General features: G+C 38.0%; 2 protein-coding genes across 20 annotated transcripts in view; one reads left to right on the forward strand and one right to left on the reverse strand.

The window, feature by feature from the left end:
- The window catches only part of RALGPS1 (Ral GEF with PH domain and SH3 binding motif 1), a 381,746-nt gene that overhangs the window by 190,767 nt on the left and 171,376 nt on the right, over positions 1–19,603 (forward strand). The window lies entirely within an intron of this gene.
- Positions 1–19,603, reverse strand: part of ANGPTL2 (angiopoietin like 2) — a 33,868-nt gene that overhangs the window by 2,979 nt on the left and 11,286 nt on the right. Inside the window, exons 2-3 of the mRNA XM_005279436.4 lie at positions 17,292–18,148; positions 125–318 (exon numbers count right to left, since the gene is read on the reverse strand). Of these exons, the coding sequence (XP_005279493.1) occupies positions 125–318; positions 17,292–18,102 (1,005 nt within the window). The 5' untranslated portion in view covers positions 18,103–18,148. The remainder of the gene's footprint in view (positions 1–124; positions 319–17,291; positions 18,149–19,603) is intronic.

The following is a 19,603-nucleotide window of genomic DNA, read 5'->3' on the forward strand; positions in this document are numbered from 1 at the left end:
AACGAGACGCAATATATCGATCCCGGATAAATTGATTGCTACCCGCCGATATGGCGGGTAGTGAAGACGTACCCTAAATCTCCCATTAAGACAGGAAGAGAAAACAAGCTTCATTTGTCCTAACCTTGTAAGTATCCCAGTTCCTGAAAAAGTTGACTGATCCATCGAGTCGTCTCTGAATGACGGTCCAGCCACCAGGGTCATGTCGTTGGTCACACCAGACCTGCATAAGTCGATTTGTATTTTCAGGTTTCACAAGATAGATGGAACTGGTGTCATGGCCATCTTCTAATGCCTGTAGACAGTCTTTCCACGGTCCTGTTTTAAAATAGAAACACTATGCATTCAGAAAATAATTGTGCTTGTTGACTTTGTCTTCTGGAAATATTTGAATGTGGAACATTTTTTTCCTGGCATGTACTGGACATGCTTCTGCCAAGTATTATGCGTAACTGTTTTCCTAAAAAACACATATTTTCACCTTTGCATATGGAAGGTGTAATGTCCAGTAGTGAGCTTGCACAGACCTGGGCTTCATTTGGTTTCATGAGGTTCTTGAGCCTTTTTACTTAATTTATTCCTTGGCAAACCATATTGTGTGTGCTGTTTACACAGTGTATTAATTTATTGACCTTGGCTGCCTGCATGTTTTCATTATGCAGTATACAAAACATGGCAGATTACGCAATCTATTTTTTAAAGCATAACCATACTTTTTAGTCTTATTCAGCATAAAGGATACTTGGAATTGCGGAAGACTAAATAGTAGTAGAAGTGCAATTATAAAGGAAGAAAATACTTCTAGTATGTTCAGACTTACATGCACGCTGGTGATTTGGATTTAATAGTGTGATGAAGGGATGCATAGTGTAAAGTATGGAGTGTAGGTTTAAAGTATGGAGCATGACATTGTTCTACCACCTGGCAAAAAGAATTCACAGTATCCAAGTAAGGTAGGAGAAAGATATTCATTACAAATGCAGATGCAGTCGTATTTAGGGGGATAGTTCAGGGAAGGCAGAGTAGCTGTAAGATCACTTGGAAGCACATGGGAAAGTCCCTTGGTCTTAAGCATAGGATTTGTGTGGTCAGGGAGACTGCGTCCCGTTAAGCGTGTTCTTGTTTGAAGACTCCCCTCTGGATTGTGTCTTGTGGTGAAGTGTCTCTCCGAGATGTGACAGGTCAGAAATTTAGGAGTTAGCTGCTTTAAGGTGTGTAAGCTAGTGGGCAAACTCAGTGGCTGGGTAAGGTAGAATAAAGTTCCCAACAACCATGCAGTCCAAGACACTTTCTTCAAGGCTGAGTTTAGTTCAAACAAAAGCAAATTAATTCATAATATTGTGTACCATCCAGCCAGCGGGGAAGGGAGAGCGTATACCCCTTCCTGTTAGTAGCTGGGAACAGTGCTTAATTTTTGCTAGGGCTCTAGGCTTGGCAGTTCATAGCCCCAGCACCTCTGACAGTTATGAAAGCTAAAAAATTGCATGAGCCCTGGCACCTCTTTCATTACAAATTAAGTACTGGTCTGGAAGGACTACTAATGGAGACACACACCCCTAGGACTTCCCTGACTCAGGGTTCTTCCTGTCTGCTGCCCTAGCCCTAGAGGAAAGAAGCCTTAAACCTGGTTTCTTATAGGTTACATGCTTGTATTAGCCATTTGCCTGCAGCTACAGCTCCCTCTTTTAAATGTCCAAAGAGTTGTAATAGGCACACTGGGATGCATGCATACACCCCAAAGCCTGGTGCCCTTTATACAGGCTAGAATTTTCAAAATCATCTAAGTGGTGACATAAGAGCACAACTCCATTTGTTTCTGTGTCACTTAGACACTTTTGAAAATTGCAACTATAGGTTTTAAAAAACAAAATAAGGGAAAATAGCTGTTAAATACAGGAAAAAACTTTACTTGTACTTTTTAAATTAACTTTTAAAGACAAAATCTATATAGTAAAAACATTTGAGAGAAATCTCAGGATAATGAATGTCTGGAAATATATAACAGACTGTAAAGTAAAACAAAAATAGATTTAAAAAACATCCTGTGTGGAAAGACTGTCATTCCTTTAAAATATTATCTGATTTCCTAAGGGGGCACCATCTGAGTGCCCAGGAAGGAAAAAAATTGATTGGTAAAAAGTGCCCAGTAGAATTCTGGATTTTTTGTTGTTGATCCTTTTGCAAAAATTTAGTGTGAGCTAACTATGCCCATCTGAACACCTAGGTATGTTGCAAAAAGAAAATCGGAAACATTAGTGAATCCAGGATCCACTTGCTTAGTAACTATATTTTGAATTTTAATATTTTGGTGCCTGCATAACATAATGGTGGAGATATTAGAAATGGCTGCATGAACAGCTTTGTTCAGTTGCTATGGTTATAGTGAGTGAGCTGATAGAAGGAAATGATAAAACTGTTATCAGTAAGTAACTGGTCCGGATCAATTTTTAAGGGAACTGAGGAAGTATTATAGTACAAGAATGTTTGATCAACATTTGTAAAGAGGCCAGAACTGAGCTATGTAGTAGACAGACAGATCTTTTTCCTTTTAGTAATAAAACAGTCAAGTTGACTTCGGCTTCTATTCTGGATGGGGAATTTTCCAGCTGAGCTGCCCCCAAAAATAACATTGGCATGAAGATCAACAGTAGACTCAGCAATATAATATACCATTATAGACATTAGCATTGTCACACTGATATCTGAAGGCAAGCAAAAAACAATTAATGGATCAAAAATGTGGTGTGATATACTCCATACACAGAGGAGAAAGAAAGCTACCCCATTTGCTGGGGTGCAACACATTGGTTTCAGGTATGGAGGCCATAAAGCAGCTATTTGTAAGAGATTAGACTTTTTTTTAAAGTTTCTAGCTCAAAGAAAATGTTCTCAATGTGGAGATACTCAGATTCCTCACTAATTGGTCTGGTATAAGAACCTAAATAGAATTTGTACAGCATTGTTTTCAGAAATCTTTAGACAGCTCTAGTAGCTTTGCTACTGTGCTCATATTTTTGCCAAAAAACCAGAAAAGTTACATTAACAAGACTCACAAGTCAGTGATCCCTTCAGAGTCCAGACTGAGAGAGGATTTAGTAAGTATTCCTCTTTGGAATGATACTAAATTGTATGTTGCTATTATAATTAAACATAGTTTTAAGTTTATACAGAATAAATACTTCTGTTATAAAGACTTGCCATTGTTTTGCATTCATGTAAATGAGAAGATTATAACGAGTTAGCTTAGTTCACATTGTATCCCCTGTATTAACTCACTGCAAGTAGACTAGCAGTGGATAGTCTGTGCCACTTGTTCAATAAATTGTAGTTTAGTTTAGGTGAACTTTGTGATATTTTAAAAAGCCTTTTGTAAATATTCAAGAATCCAATCTAAAGTGGGTGTTTGGGTTTTTTAGCCTGTGTCCAAATTATTTGATTTTTGTATTTCCCTTTGTCCTCAGCAGCATAGTCCTGTGAATAGAATGCTGCTTCTGAGCCCAATTTCCTTTGTTGCTGCAGATACAAGTACATGTTCTTGGCTGCTTAAATGAAGATGCAGCACTCTGTTTTAATATCTCTGTTTTATAGTGTTAAAATGCAGGAGACAGACGACATTGTATTTCTTTCCAATATCTGGTTCAACAAATTTAACTTGACTGTGTTTGTTTTATTTCAACTTAAATACTGTGAGGTTTATAAGAAAGAAAAATACATGAGTTCCGAGCTGTTGTGGAACAAACTTCTACAGGAACTGAGGACCATCACAAATTTTTGACCTTGCCTTCTTTCACAAACACATAGTATCATGACACTTAAAACAAACAACCCCTCCCCAACTAAACAAAAAAACAACAAACACTACTCTGCACACATAGTACTTCTCTAGGGAAGAGGATGAGAGAGAGAGATTAATCACAGCACTGTAAAAAGCTCAGATACTAAGGTGATGAGAAAGGTATGAGAACCTGAATAGAATAGAATAATGCTTCCTCTCTCACTGTTACCAGTTAATCTTCAAAAATAGCTTGAGCTCCTACGTCAAAGAGTGTGTTATTATGGTTTCAGACTAAAAGGAAGGCAATTTAAAAAAACTCACTAAACAAGCTGTGTTTGGTCTCACTAATTTAAGTTTGCAGACTTGGGATTTTGTAATCATGCAAATATGTACTTTCAAATAGATGTAAAAATGTATGTGTCAACAAAACATCTGCCAGTGCTGAGGTCTCTAGTATGATTCCATTTAATTACTACCATTTAATTATTCTAATATAACGGATTTTTGGTTTGATATGGGAAATGCAGTGGTTTTGAACTATTTTTGCTTTTCTGCTATCATCCTACTGAAATCAGTGAAATGTAGGGATATGCCTGAAGTGATGGACATGGCAACAGATCTGTTCTACCTAGTGATGTAAAATACTAAACGGTTAAACAGTAAGCATTAGTCTTACCAGTTAACTGACCCTAACCATTAACCCCCAGCCCCAGGCCACCCGACTGGCCGGCTGATCGCAGCGCCACGCTAGCCGGCCGACCCGCCAACTCCAGCCTGGCACTGGCCCGCTGACTCCAGCCCTGCACCAAGCTGGCCGATGCCAGCCGACCCCAGCCCCGCGCGCCGGCCAGCCAGAGCAGCCCCAGCCATGCCGACCCTGCATGCTCACCAGCTGGAGTGACCCCAGTCATAGAGGCCCTAACCCCTCTCCCTTTAGTCGGTTAACTGTTTAAACGACATAATTTTAGTAGTTTAAACAGTTAACTTTTTAAACAGATATTTACATCTCTAGTTCTACCTTAATGAACCTCTAATGTTTAGTAGCAGTTAGTAGATTAAAGGATAATCTCGGATCACTGCTTTTAGGAATGTTCTAAGATTAATTTATATATTATTAAATTACTATAAGGTCGGTGCACACCTGATTGAAAGACTTACTCAAAGAGTAAGTTCATTGTCAGACTGGGAGGACATATCATGCTGTGAGTGGAGAGTATGCTTACAAAATGTATGGATGTCACCAAGCCGGGAGGGGTTGCAAGCACTTTGGAGTACGGGTTAGAGTTCAAAGTGATATTAATAAATTAGAGAATTGGTCTGAAATCAATTAGATGAAATTCAATAAAGAGAAGTGCAAAGTTTTGCATTTAGGAAGGAAAAATCAAATACACAAATGCAGAATGTGGAATGATAGGCTAGGCAGCAGTACTGCAGAAAGAGATTTGTGAATAATAGTAGATCACAAATTGAATATGAATCAAGAGTGTAATGCTGTTGAGAAAAAGGTGAAGGGCACTGTGGGATGTATTCACAGGAGTGCCATATGTAAGGCAATGGAGATAATTATTCCACTCTATTTGGCACTGGTGAGGCCTCATCTGGAGTTTTGTGTCCAGTTCTGGGCTCCATACTTTAAGAAAGAGGTAAACAAATTGGAGAGAACCCAGAGAAGAGCTACAAAAATAAAAGGTTTTGAAAATATAATCTATGAGGAAAGGTTGAGAGAATAGAACACGTTTAGCCTAGAGAATGTTGCGGAGGACATAAGTCTTCAAATATGTAAAAGGTTATTATCAAGAGGATGATGAATACTTGTTCTCCATGCCCACTGAAGGTAGGATGAGAAATAATGGACTTAATCTGCCCCAGGGAAGATTTAGATTAGATATTAGGGAAAACTTTCTAACTATAAGGATAGGTAGGCACAGGAACTGGGTATCTAGGGAGATAGTGAAATCTCCAACTTGGGAGGTTTTTAAGAATAGGTTAGACAAACTTCTGTCAGGAATGGTCTAGATATAGTTAATCCTTCCTCAGCATAGAGGTGTGGGCTAGATGACCTCTTGAGGGCCCTTCCAGCCCTACATTTCTATGATTCTGTGATTATACAAGAGCAATGGTCCCAACCTCTATAATTAATTTTGTGTAACAGTTTCCACGATAACACTCGTAACTTTCAGACACACGTAACTTTCTGAAATGTTCACCTTTATATATAAACTAAGGGTCGAATCCTGAATTGTGGTTAGCATCTGCAGCTTCCACCTTTCAGGATATGACCCTAAAACAATAAAGATGTACTGGACCATTAGGACAAAAATATCAGTTTAAATATATGAAAATGGCGAGTAACTCACAAGTTATTACAATGCACTTGATGATTTCCTGTTCTGTTCATTCCCTCTGGGGCACCTGGCATTGGCCACTGTCGGAAGACAGGATATTAGATTGACTAGGTGGACCATTGGTCTGACCCAGTATGGCCATTCTTATGTTTTTAGGGGTATATTTAAGAATGTATAAAAATATGATACATTGTCTTTTAAAAAAAATCATTTGTGACCATATGATTATAGCATACATGGTCAGAATTAAGATTGTGTATGCAAACTTTAACGTTTCCTAACTTTTGATTGTTTAGCCATGCAGCCTTAATGTTCCCTTAATGTAGTTTCTTTTATGGAATTACTTTGTTGATCAGCAGCTTTTATCATTAAAAATATAGTAAACTGTTTTATGTATGTATTTTAAGAAGTAATTTCTTGTTTCATAACTGTGAAAGAAACACATGCAAACCACAATCCACATTTTCCTTATAAAATAGAAGAATATTTATTTAAGTAAAAATCTGAATTTCCCACAAAAATCATTATGTCCTGTGCCAAGAAATTTTAGTTTCATAATTATTGTAAGTAGCTAGTGAGTGTGTGTGTGTGTGTGTGTGTGTGATTTAGTTTCCATTTTCATGAAGGTTCTAGCTGTATTATGTGGAACAAATCCATTTAAGCATACATTGTCAAAAGAGACTAATAATTCTGGGTATATCCATTTCTGTGCATTGAACTTGACATATTTTGAGGGTCTAATTTTCAGGAAGTGCTATGGATCTACCTACCAAAGTAGAAAGAAAATTCCATGAACTACAGTCATTCAGCATTTCATGAACAAAACTGGTTAGTGCATATTTGAGATCTGACAGCAATTCTAGTTGCCATAGTTTCTGCAGATAACTTTTGCCAAATGTAATCTTTTCCTCCCAAAAAATATAATGGAATTATTGAGTTACACGGGGCGACTTGATGAATGGAGATAATGAATGAAAGTGCTCTTGGCAATTGGAAGCCATGCAGAAAGTAAATGTTACAGATGATGCTAAAAATACCATAGGCTGGCAAAGTTTTCATTTGTCATGTGGTTAAGATTAGGGTCTCTTTCAAGTGGTGCACTGCAAAGCCTGTACAAGGCAGAATATTTTGGTAAAGTGTCCCTTTTATATGTCTCTATTACAGAGAGAATATATGACCATGCAGTTATTTTTCCCATGTACTGTGTAAAAAGCAATACAAATGACCACCTGGAAGAGCCATTTTAGATTAAATCTGCTGGATTTTGATTGCTGTGTGTTCCACATTGTAGAGTGTGTCCCATTCAGTTTATGTAATGTAAGGATATCTATTTTGTAATTCTGGTCAATTTACATAAACATGGACTGCATATTACAGCTGAGTAAGAATCCAAGAAACTGTTGTTTTGTGTTGTTATAACTATTGGGAAGGAATGAAGGAGTTCTGGTCAACATTTCAGACTGTGTGGTAAATTGTTGTTTCAGATTTGTTTGAGTCAGAGTTACATCATTTTCTGTCTCCATTTGATCTTGGTTTGTATCAGTGAGGCCTCTGCTGCTGTTCATACTGGCAGGCTGACCTAAAACCTTTTTGCTAACTGTTATTAGTCTTATAAAGTAGTGGTAGAGAATTTAGTAGATTTCCTTTTCATTTTCTTGTACAGTTCATTAACATAATGAGTTTTATTTTATTTGAATTCATTTGTTTGTAAAGGTGACATCTGTTATTTGTGAAAACTTCTACTAAACAGTTTCTGACCAATTAATAATGGGACTAGCAAGCAACATTGCTGTATTGACAATTGCTCTTTTTACTGGTGATCACTATGTGAATACAGGATAGAAGTTTTTATGGTTAGTGAAGGCAGGCATCTCTTCCTCGTACAGTAAACCCCAGCCAGAATACATTCTATGGCAAGGGTGGGCAAACTTTTTGTCCGGAGGGCCACATTTGGGTGGGGAAATTGTAGGGTTGGGGCAGGGGGTTGGGGTGTGGGAGGGAGTGTGAGGTGTGGGAGGGGCTTCGGTGTGCAGGAAGGGGCTCAGGGCAAGTGGTTGGGGTGCAGGAGGGGGCTTAGGGTAGAGGGTTGGGGTGCGGGAGGGGGCTCAGGGTAGGGGGTTGGGGTGCAGGAGGGGTGCGGCAGGAGGTTGGGGGCTCAGGGCAGGGGATTGGGGTGCAGGAGGGGCTTAGAGGCCAGATTGAAAGCCCTGACGGGCCGGATCCAGCTCGCAGGCTGTAGTTTGCTCTCCCCTGTTCTATGGTGATTGTATCTCAGGATTTTAACTAATTTAAACAGGAGCAGGAGAGACGTTTTCAACATACTGTCATTCGGGGATGTCTTGAGCCCTTACTTAGAGTTACCCGCTGGACAGAATATGTAATAGTTATGATTATTTTGGATAGTGTGAGGATATTTATTGTGACACTAAGATGTTCCTGTTTGCAGATTTCTTACACAGAATTGTAACAGATACTTGTATCTTAGAAGAGTTGAGCCCTTTCATTGATTTACTGTATTTGAATATTCAGGTACTTTCACTATGGATTCATGGTATGCCCAGGAGAGAAACTCTGGAAACTTCTGTTAGCATCTAGATACTTTGGCTCAGATTTTTAAAGGTATTGAGGCATAGTGATGCTCACCTTTACAATTCCTAACAAATTTAGGAGCCTAAATCTCATTTTCAAAAGAGATTTAGGCATTTGGGGTATGTCTACACTGCCATTAAACAACCGGGGCTGGCCCATGTCACCTTCCTTAGATTTGTGGGGCTTCGGATTAAGGGGTTGTTTAATTGCAGTGTAGACATTCAGGCTCAGGCTGGAGTCCAGGTTCTAGGCCTGGTCTACACTGGGGAGGAGATCGATCTAAGTTATGCAACTTCAGCTACGTGAATAACGTAGCTGAAGTCGACGTACTTAGATCAACTTACTGTGGTGTCTTCACCGTGGTGAGTCAACTGCTGCTGCTGCTCCCCCCTTGACTCTGCCTGTGCCTCTCACGGCGGTAGAGTACAGGAGTTGATGGGAGAGCGCTCAGGGGTCCGCCGATCCGGCGAGTAGTGTAGACATACCCATAGGATCCTGCAAAGGGGGCAGATCCTAGAGCTTGGGCTCCAGCCCAAGGCTGAACATTTACACTACAATTAAATAGCCCATGAGCCCAATTCAGCTGACATGGGGCAGACGTGGGTGTTTAATTGCAGTGTAGACAAAACCATAGGACCAAAATCCCATTGACAGTAAATAGGATTGTAGTTCCCATGTGCCTGAAAATGAGACTTAGGCTCCTAATTCAATTAGGAATTACAGCCCCGAGCATCAGAATGCCTAGATACTTGCATTTTTATATAAATGAGCAGTACATTTAAAATGATGTTATAATATTTGGCTTAGTCATTGTGCGGCATGGTACCATCTGGTTCATTGACTGCTGTCTTGTTTGCTGTATAATTTCCCATTGTTGTCTATTTGCTGCATATGCTGTGGATGGAGAAAACTGGTCCTATTCAGCTGCTGACATTTATGACTGTGAATGGAAAACATGTACAGATGGTAACTTTGTTTCATGAATTTTATATTTACAATGACAAATCACTCTTTCGGGAATTAAAACAAAATATCTCAGTGATTTTAATTTTATTTTCACATGGAACCAGACAGCAAAATCTTCAGGGGCAACTTTCAACAAAATGCTTTATAATAAAATAACACATTTTGGCAAATGCGTGAATGAAAGCATGTGACCCTAATCCTATCCACACAAATTAATTTGTTCAAGATAAAACTCATGTCTTTCAAATTATAGCACTCCAGAGATGTTTGTACATTTTTAGACTGGGATTTGTGAGCATTCTTTCTCTAGAAGTGCTTCATTGTATGATACAGCAATATCTTCCTGTTGTTTTTGTGATACATTCTGCCAGTGCTGTTCATTATGCATGCATTGATTTTTATCCTCTCTTGGGATTTCCTAGGCACTTAAAAACAGACCATGATGTACCTGTTGAAATACAACCCAGAACTTCAAATGTTCCTATTATATTCATGACATAGTATTGAAACCAAAAAGGGGCAATGCCTCTATATCTGTTTTAAATCTGACAGTTTTTTTATAGAAACCACATTTCTCAGTTATATGAATATAGAAAAATGCTCATCTTACATTTTTAATCTCATTTTGGCATAGTAAAGCCATGTTTCTGAAGAGCTTTTAAAATATTATTAACAATACATTTTAAAATAGTGATTGCTTTATTATGTCACAGAGTAATATTATTATTATTTATTTGTAACATAGTCAGGGAGCAGGGTCTGGTTGTGCTAGGCGCTGTACAAACAGAACAAAAAGACACTCCCTGCCCTAGAGATCTTACAACTCTCTCCTGCACATAGTAATTATGTATGTATGATAGATAGAATCAAGAGATGATTGGTGGGATTTTCCTGACACTCATAAGCCTCTCCAGTTCACATGCCTGGGTATATTAATTTTGAATGGGACAGATGTGGATACACATCAATCATAATAAAGTTTCATGTGGAACAAAGGAAACACTTTCTGTGTGTGGTCTGTACTGCCTTGCTTGTTTGTGGCTTGTGGAAGCTGGACATATTTTTGATTCAGCCCAGGAGTTGTTTAATTATTCAGATTTTTTTAAACAATTAAATTTTATACTAATGAAAATTACTGGATTATCCACCATGCAGATTGAGGTCTACTGTTTATCCACAATACAGGTAGAGCATGGCAACAGTAGCATAAGCTTCCCCAGCACTTAGAAGGAGGGGACTACTGCTAAGGTTAAAAGACAGATCAATATCCACAGCATCTAGTCATCGGTCTATTTGTTAATATATAATATGCCTATACTTATCTCTTATACAGCACTTTTTGTCTAGAGATCTCAGCATGCTATACAAATGGAGGGTATCATTATTCCTCTTTTTCAGAAGGGTATACTGAGGTGCAGAGAGGTAAAGCGATTTGACTAAAGTCACATAGCAAGTCAGCAATAGATCTAGGAAGAGAGCCAGGGTCTCCTGACTCCCAACCTAGTTGACCAGTTTACTCAGTTGATAACATTGCCTCACACAGGTTGCCTGGAAAGGCACTTCTCGTGGTGGATTTATGTGATGTAGACTCCTCAGTCTAATTCCTAGTGAACAAACTATCAATTTATGTTTCATAGAGACCATTGAACAGTACTAAACAATGACCACTTTTGATCACTGGTAATTTGAGGCCCACTGAGGTCCTTAAGAGTTACTCATATACTGAAGGGGAAAATTGGGCCCCTGGCCTAAATTGAGGGAGGTGTGGTAGAGATGAAAAATTATGTCTCTGTTACCAATTCCCCAAACCATGTAATTTTTAGAAACTGAGTTTATTTGTATTTTACCATTTTGGAAACATTTAAAGGTTATGCTAATTATTCAAAGATTAAGATTTTGCTGGGTCATTTGGCAAGAAACAGTCACTGAATATCCTAAACCAGGGAGCCTTGAGAACTAACAGAAAATGTTTGGATTTTTGTTTTTAAGAATACAGTACTTTTTAAAAAGGAGCCTATATTGATAGAATTTAGACACCCCATATTATCATGAGTGATTTAATATTATCTCATCTATAGGGTATCAATATCATATCCTACAGAGCATACTTGGAAAGAAATTAAACAGACAGACTTTATGTCACATTAGTTAATTATTTCAGAAAAATGTAATTTAATTAAGGTTGAAGTATTAATTAATAATACAGAGCATAAGTTAATATGGTTAGCTATTGTGTTCCAGTTTGAATTCTGAGGTAACACTGAAAGGATGCTTTAGGGGGTGGAATCTAGGTTCTGGGCTGGGAAGCCATGTTATATAAAGTGAATAGACGGGTTCCTCTAGTCTTATTTCACTTCCAGAATTCAACTTGGAAATCAAAGTTGTGCCAATCAGAAAGCTCACTTCCCTGGGAAAGATTTATTTGTCTAGCATGTAAAAACTGAAGGGAAGGAATAGGGAGCTGTCTAACTATACTGTACCATTTCTTCTAAATCTTCCTAGCTCATACTGGCAACTTTCTTTCCCTTTAGAACTGACAATCCCTGCCAATTCATTTGGACAGAGCTCAGAAGATTTTAATTCATTGAGACTTTAATTGTGTGCCCTAATTTATTTTAACTCTAGCCAAGACTTGACAACTGATTTGTGTTTTACACAGTGTGATGAATCCTTTGCTGCCCCCCGGCTCCCCTTTCTTTTGCTGATAAAAGAGAGAACCTCTGAAATCTGAAAATGTATATTATAGAATTTGTAGCTTTCCCTTTGCCAGCACTATTAAGAACAGTTTCCATTGAACAAGGGCACTTTAGTCTTACAACTTTTAACTAAGAAAAGTAATCATATGATATATATCTATTTCTACTTTGTAGTCTTCTGCCCTGTTGTCACATAACACGAGACTTGATGCATACTGGTCTGTATCTTGTCTGTCTTTAACAATGTCCAGTAATCTCTTGGGAGAATTGGAAGCTAGGATTGAAAATGTTCTGTGCATCAACAATGCGCTTGTTCCTTGAGCCAAGTGGAAATATAGGCAAGTGAATTGCACAAATTTCTAGAAGGTAGTTGTATCTGAGTGTAAGTCTTAGCTGGAATTTCTTAATCAATAACTCCTTTCATAAGTAGGAGTTTTTGAATTGATATGTTATTTTTATCCTGTCTATAGTCATTTGTCATGGTCTCTGAGGAGTGTATTTATTAGTTAAGCTTTCCCTTTTTTTTTTGTACATCATTTTTGTACCTGAAACTCTATTACAGGTTTCCCTGGTTTAATGTTAGTACAGTGCACCATTTCTGTAGTGAATATGCTTGCATCAGACATCCTATTCAGTAACCTAGGGAGGCATCTACACAGATGTGCATTTTCTCCAGCTAGATTTATTGTGCCTGACACTCAAGAATCATACTTGAATTTTGTGGAAGATGGTAATCCTTTCCCAGGTCTGCTATGTTGCCTATTATTATTCTAGTTCATGTCTGATTCAGCACATTATCATTCTCACTTGCAAATAGAAGGCAACGGCTGGATAGAGGTTAATGATATAATTGTAAGAGATGAGACAAAGTTAGCCAATTTAAGAGTTATACATCTTTTCCTAAGCAAATCATTGTGGATTACTGAATGCCAGAATTCACAATGACCTGAGATCTTGATTTTGAATTTTTTTCAGTGTGGAGTGCATCATCTTCATAGATAGAGAACACACTAGTGCAGCCGGAAGGATGTAAATACTAGCTGGCTATATATATATATATACAGCACTGCTGGTCATTAAGTTTTTGTACTAATATGGATATCAGATCTGGTGTTCACACTCCCTTGTGCTGAACAGTTTTTTCTAATTTCCTGCTATACTGTTTCCTATGGCTATGTGTCCGCTGCACACCACTTGTGGCACTGTGGAGGGTATGTGTACAGTGAAAGGCAGATTGTGCAACATTGCGGTGTGTAGCTGCATGTGTCAGTGAGAGGCTCTAGTGGCGGCAGGCAACAGGAAAAGGCTTGGCGGTGAGGAGCTGTCAGAGACTTTCCCTGCAGCCATAGTCTTTCCCTGCAGGAGCAAAAGAATCCAGCTGCTCCCTGTTGCGGGGGAAAAGGTCTGGTAGCACGGAGCTGCTGAAGACTTTCCTTGCTGCAGGAGTCTTCCTCTGTGGTGTGCGATATTTTGAGGTTTAAATGCCAGACTCACACTTTAATAAGACTGTCCCCAAGTAGTTGCACAAAAAGATAAATGGGTAATGAACCAATACTAATTTCCCCATAGAATTTTAGTGTGATATTTTGCTGGTGAAGTGTATACTAGCTATGAGACAAGGTGGATGAGGTAATATGTTTTATTGAACCAACTTCCTTTGCTGATGGAGAAAAGCTTGGTCAATAAAAGATATTACCTCAACCACCTTGTCTCTCTAATATCCTGGGACCAACACAGCTACAACTACACTTCATACCTATTAGCGTCATTCACCTTTGAGCACGCTTCAAGAATATCTGATGTGTAGTAAAATGACTCTTTGCCTTATTCGGACCAATTATTTCCTGAAATAAATAAAAGTCAGTTTAATCTGGAGAGTACCTGATAATCTGAGAGGTTTGACAAGACCATCCAGCAAATGTTGGAAAGATTTATGGAATGGGTGTAATATGCACCTACCGTTATTACTTATGCCTCAGTTTTTGGCTACCCAACTTTAGACACTTAAGAGGGGGCCTCACTTTTTTTAAAGAAAGTGCCGAGCACCCATGCTTTGAAGATCAAGCCCCTTTCTCAGCTTGAGTGACCAAAAACCAAGGCACCCAAAATCAATAATAACTTATGAAAATGTAAATGGCTGGAGGCTTTCAATTGACTCAAGGATTTATGACTGGAGCAAGAGGAGAACAAAGGTCTCTTACTTACTGGGTACCAGACTTTAACTTTAAGTCAGAATCTAGTTACTGCTCTCCACCTGAGGTAGCAGAGGTGTGTGCTACCTCTTGCTCAGGGCTTATGAAAAAGCCACAGTTTAGCCCTGAATATGTAGCAGTGTCATTGGCAAGTGCTAGAGAGTTAGATGTCATAAAAGGAGCATACTGTTCCCACTCAATTGTCTAGGCACTATGCAGGGATTACAGAGAAACAAAGAGATCTGTCCTTGAGGGACAGTAAAAATTCAGATGCAAGAAGACTTTTGACAACATTTGGTATTGCTCCGATTTATGCTTGTAAATTAAAAATGGCAAGGGGGAAACAGCTTTTGACCCATTAAGAGTTCAGGGGTTTAAACTGAACTCCATGAAGTAGTGATCAAGAGGGAGATTTTCAAAAACACCTAGGGGATTTCAGAGCACAAGCCCCATTGATAGCCAATGGGACTTGTGCTCCTAAATCCCTTAGGCACTTCTGAAATATCTTCCCTGCCCATAATCTTCATTTGTGACTTGTACAAAACCAGTTATGCTGTTGGTGTTTAGCAAAACATTACAAGGCCATCTCATAAACTATGCTTTTGGGGAAGTAAGCATTTGATAAGGGCTGGCTTTTGTAGGAGATGTTAGGGTCTAGTTTTTGTGTTCTTTAATTTGATTGTTGGTTTTGGTTAGTTATTTACTTATTTTTCTGGCTTTGGGAAGGCTGCTGGGTTTTATTATATTGCTTGTATTTTAAAATTATGTCAAAGATGCCTAGAACGCAAAATAATCACTTTTTTCTCTGTTATAAATCTAAAATAAATTAACAAATAAATAATTAGGTTAATAGAATTAACAATAATCTTGGTGCACTAAAATGAAAATCTTTCTAAGTAAGTCTAATTTTGACCTAAAAGTAAGTAATCTGGAAGTACAACAGATAAAGTGGATATGCCATCCTCAGCTTATTCTTACTCTTAGAAACTGAGATACATGGAACAATTTGAGAAACAGTATGAGGCCAAAGTTTCAGAAACTGACTTCTCTCCCCCCACCCCACCCACTACTATAATTTGAAAACAATGTTTTAGCTGTTCCTTTTTTGTTTTTTTTTCTTTCCATTTTTTGATTGCTCACAGGTTAATACCTTGTATGTCATGTTTTAGCCTGGAGCTGAGGTTTATGGCACAGTTATAAACCATGGATATGAGGAGTTTATAATCGAAAAAATTGAAACCATAAAAACAGTATTTGAAGTGAAGTGACCTATTGCCACTTTATATTACTAGAGTGATAACATCATAGCAGCAGAAAAGCAAAGTTTGTGTTGAACAGGTGTTTAACAGGCGAGATCCAAAGTCCATTTGATTCATTAGAAGTCTTTAATAAGCTTTGGATCCAGCCCCAACTGGTCAGTATATCCAGGACAGACACAGCCTTTCATTGTTTGTTAATTGATGGATTTCAGTTTTTAAAATGTTCCCATCTTTTTCTTTGGGCATATGTACACATAATGTAACGTTAGAGCAACATTGCAGACCAAGAACTAAGAAATATAATAACCCCCCCCCCCCAAATCACAATTCCTCAGAAAACTCTCCCACTCGTTCACCCAACTATTCATCCTTTCCCCTTTTCCTCCTTGAAAAAAGCTTGAGAGTACAAATGAGCTTTGCAACATGAACTGAAGGTCAGCAAATTCAAGCTGTGGCAAGCCAAAGTTGGAAGCAAATTCCTCAGTCTAGGACTTGTGAATATAAAAGCCCTGCCAACAGCACCCCTGCAATAAAGGAGGTGTTAGCTTGGACACCTCACATTATCTCAACTAAATTGATGTTGCATGGCAGATAGATGGTATCCGAGGTATCCTGGACCCAGCCTATTTAAGGTTTTTTGCATCACAGTAAATATATTAAATTGAACCCAAAACAAACTGGGAGCCAGTGGAGCTCACAAAACACAAAGTACTGCACTCCCTGTGAGAAACACCCTTAAAATTCAGCTGCTAAAGTAGCTGAAGTTTTTGAATGATCTTGTGTGGAGAGTATTGCAACAATCCAGTCTCAGGGGGACAAAATGTTGCTTACTGCTGCAGGATTTCTGCATTTGAAAGAAGAAGATGGAATCTCCTGGTCAAGCATAAATATTAAAGCACCATGGGGCACTGCTGCTACCTAACATTTGCAAAACTACAAGTCCAGGCAGACTCCAGGGTTGGGAAGGCAGTAACAAAAGGCAGACAAATTCCCTTAATGGAAGGACTCAGTACCTCTGCCAGTTCTCCTAGGAGGTGTACCCAGTCCAACAACATAACCTCAGTCTCATCTGGGGTGAATCTGAACCAGTTCACCCTCAAGCTTTTGCATTATCATTTGCTAAATATGTTACATGCTACTTACCTCTGTCTGCATCTTTGAGACCTAAGTATATCTCCACCTCTGGAAAATGTGCTATTAGTCACTGCATATTAACATATATGTCAAGTATCAAGAGATAGCCGTGTTAGTCTGTATCCACAAAAACAACAAGGAGTCCAGTGGCACCTTAAAGACTAACAGATTTATTTGGGCATAAGCTTTCGTGGGTAAAAAACCTCACTTCTTCAGATGCACGAAAGCTTATGCCCAAATAAATCTGTTAGTCTTTAAGGTGCTACTGGACTCCTTGTTGGTTTTTTTGCATATTAACATAGATATCATTTAGACATGCCAATAAAATAACTTACCAGATGGTTTATCAGTTGAAGTTGGACTGCTAGTAACTGGTGGCATGGTTGGTAGATTAGGTGGTAGAACCTTTAAATTCTGATCACTTTGAATCTCATTGGTAGCTATTTGATTAATAATGCGATTGTAAGTAGGAGGCTGATACATTCTGTTAGGTGGTTGGGGAGGTTGGGGTATTGGCTTAATGGATGGCATTCTTTGACAATATTCTTCTAGCTGTGCAATAATTATAGACTGGTTATTGGCAATTGTCACCAAATGTTGATATTTGTACTCTAGGTCCTTGTATTTGTTTGCAAGTTGCAACATATCAGCAGTTTGGTTCAATATCTTATTTTCAAGCTGGGAAAGTTCTAATGCATTGTCTCGTTTTCGAATAATTTCATGTAGCAGCTGCATATAAAGTTGTGTGACACGAGAGTTCATATTCCGACTTTCTTTTCGTAAAAGTTTAACCTCATTAACAATCCCACCATCCACCTCCACCAGTTGCTGAAGAGTTTCTATTTGTCTCTTTTGCTTTAGAAGTTCATTGTTAAGCAGTTCTAATTCTTGTTTATTTACCCGGTTTTCAAGAAGAACCTCAGGCTCCTTTGAATTAACACAAATGGCACCTGTCACTTTCTGCTGAGGTACAATAAAGGTATAAGTGCACTTGTCCTGTGTGTCGCTGGACCGCTTATACCTGTTCAGATAAATGAATTCTTGCTCTGTGCCCTCGTCACTGCTTTCAAATTCCTGTGTCTTGCTAGCAGTCACTCCCATGACTGCAATTAGTAATAAACAAGTTAATCTTGCTGCCTTCATCATTCTTTATTTTTGGATACTTTTTCTTCTACAAATGAACTTCTAAAATCTGTTTAAAAATAAAAATAAAGTTATTTAATAATAAATAGAAAATGAATGAATGTGAATAAGAAGATTAACAACTGCTGTATTCATTGGGAAGTCTTAACAAAATCTCTTCAAGTGGTAAGTGATGATATGAAAGTATACATATTTTCATGCCAACAAATATGGTACAGTTTTCATGTCTGGTAAGAGCTTCCACCAGATAAAGATAAAAAAAATGATAGAGAGGCTGCTGAGCTTCATGGAGACAAGTTATAACTTACTAGCATCCTGTTTCCAGATCCTAGGTTAATAAATTGTGAAACATTGCTATAATTTCTCACCACTCACCTTAAGGAACTGAATTAGTAAAAAGTAAGTCCAGATTTCCAGGACAGTGCCATCAGTTTCTCAGAAATTCATTTAAATAAATATTAAGTTTTCATCCCTTACACTTGCAAAGATAACCTTAAAATGTGAACAGAATGTAGCTGATCCTGTGCTGTTACGGTTTCTAAAATGCACTAGATTAGGGCTGTCAAACTGTTTAAAAAAAAAAAATCGCAATTAATCCAAGATTTAAAAACATAGTCGTAATTAATTGCAGTTTTAATCACATTATTAAACAATAATGGAATATCAATTTAAATTCATTATAAATATTTTGGATGTTTTTCTACATTTTCAAATATATTGATTTCAATTACAACACAGAATACAAAGTGTACAGTGCTCACTTTATATTATTATTTTTTATTACAAATATTTTCTCTGTAAAAAAGATAAACAAAAGAAATAGTATTTTCCAATGCACCTAATACAGGTACTGTAGTGCACTCTCTTTTTGTAAAAGTGCAACTTATAAATGTAGAATTATATTTTTAGGGCTGTCGATTAATCGCAGTTAACTCATGCGATTAACTCAAAAAAATTAACTGCGATTAAAAAAATGATGATTAATCGCACTGTTAAAAAATAGAATATTAATTGAAATTTATTAAATATTTTTGGATGTTTTTCTACATTTTCAAATATACTGATTTCTATTACAACACAGAATTCTATCCCTTCTTCTGCCACAGATTTTCTGTGTGATGCTCAACAAATAACACACACATTTTCATTTGTGGCCTCTAATTGTGTGTTCCCCATTTTCTGGGTACCCAACTTGAGACTCTGGGGCTGAACACTCAAAGCTGCAACTGAAGCCAATAGGAGCTGTGCTTTAAACATATCCAAGAGCTATAAAATGCTAAGCACTCTGAAAAATCAGGCTCTAGATGGCTCCAATTGAGCAGTCAAAATTAGTGGACATGGGCAACTTTAATTCTGGCATTTCCCAATTATTGCGTGTTTGACTTTGCAACCTTAATGTTCTGTTAACACCCTTTTTGTATTTATGGTAATGCCTGTCACATGCTTTCCAAATGTTCAGGAAGGTCAGTCCCTACTCTGAGGAGCTCACAATCTATGGAGACTG

Source organism: Chrysemys picta, chromosome 18 (genome assembly GCF_011386835.1).
Source record: "Chrysemys picta bellii isolate R12L10 chromosome 18, ASM1138683v2, whole genome shotgun sequence".
Lineage (NCBI taxonomy): Eukaryota > Metazoa > Chordata > Testudines > Emydidae > Chrysemys > Chrysemys picta.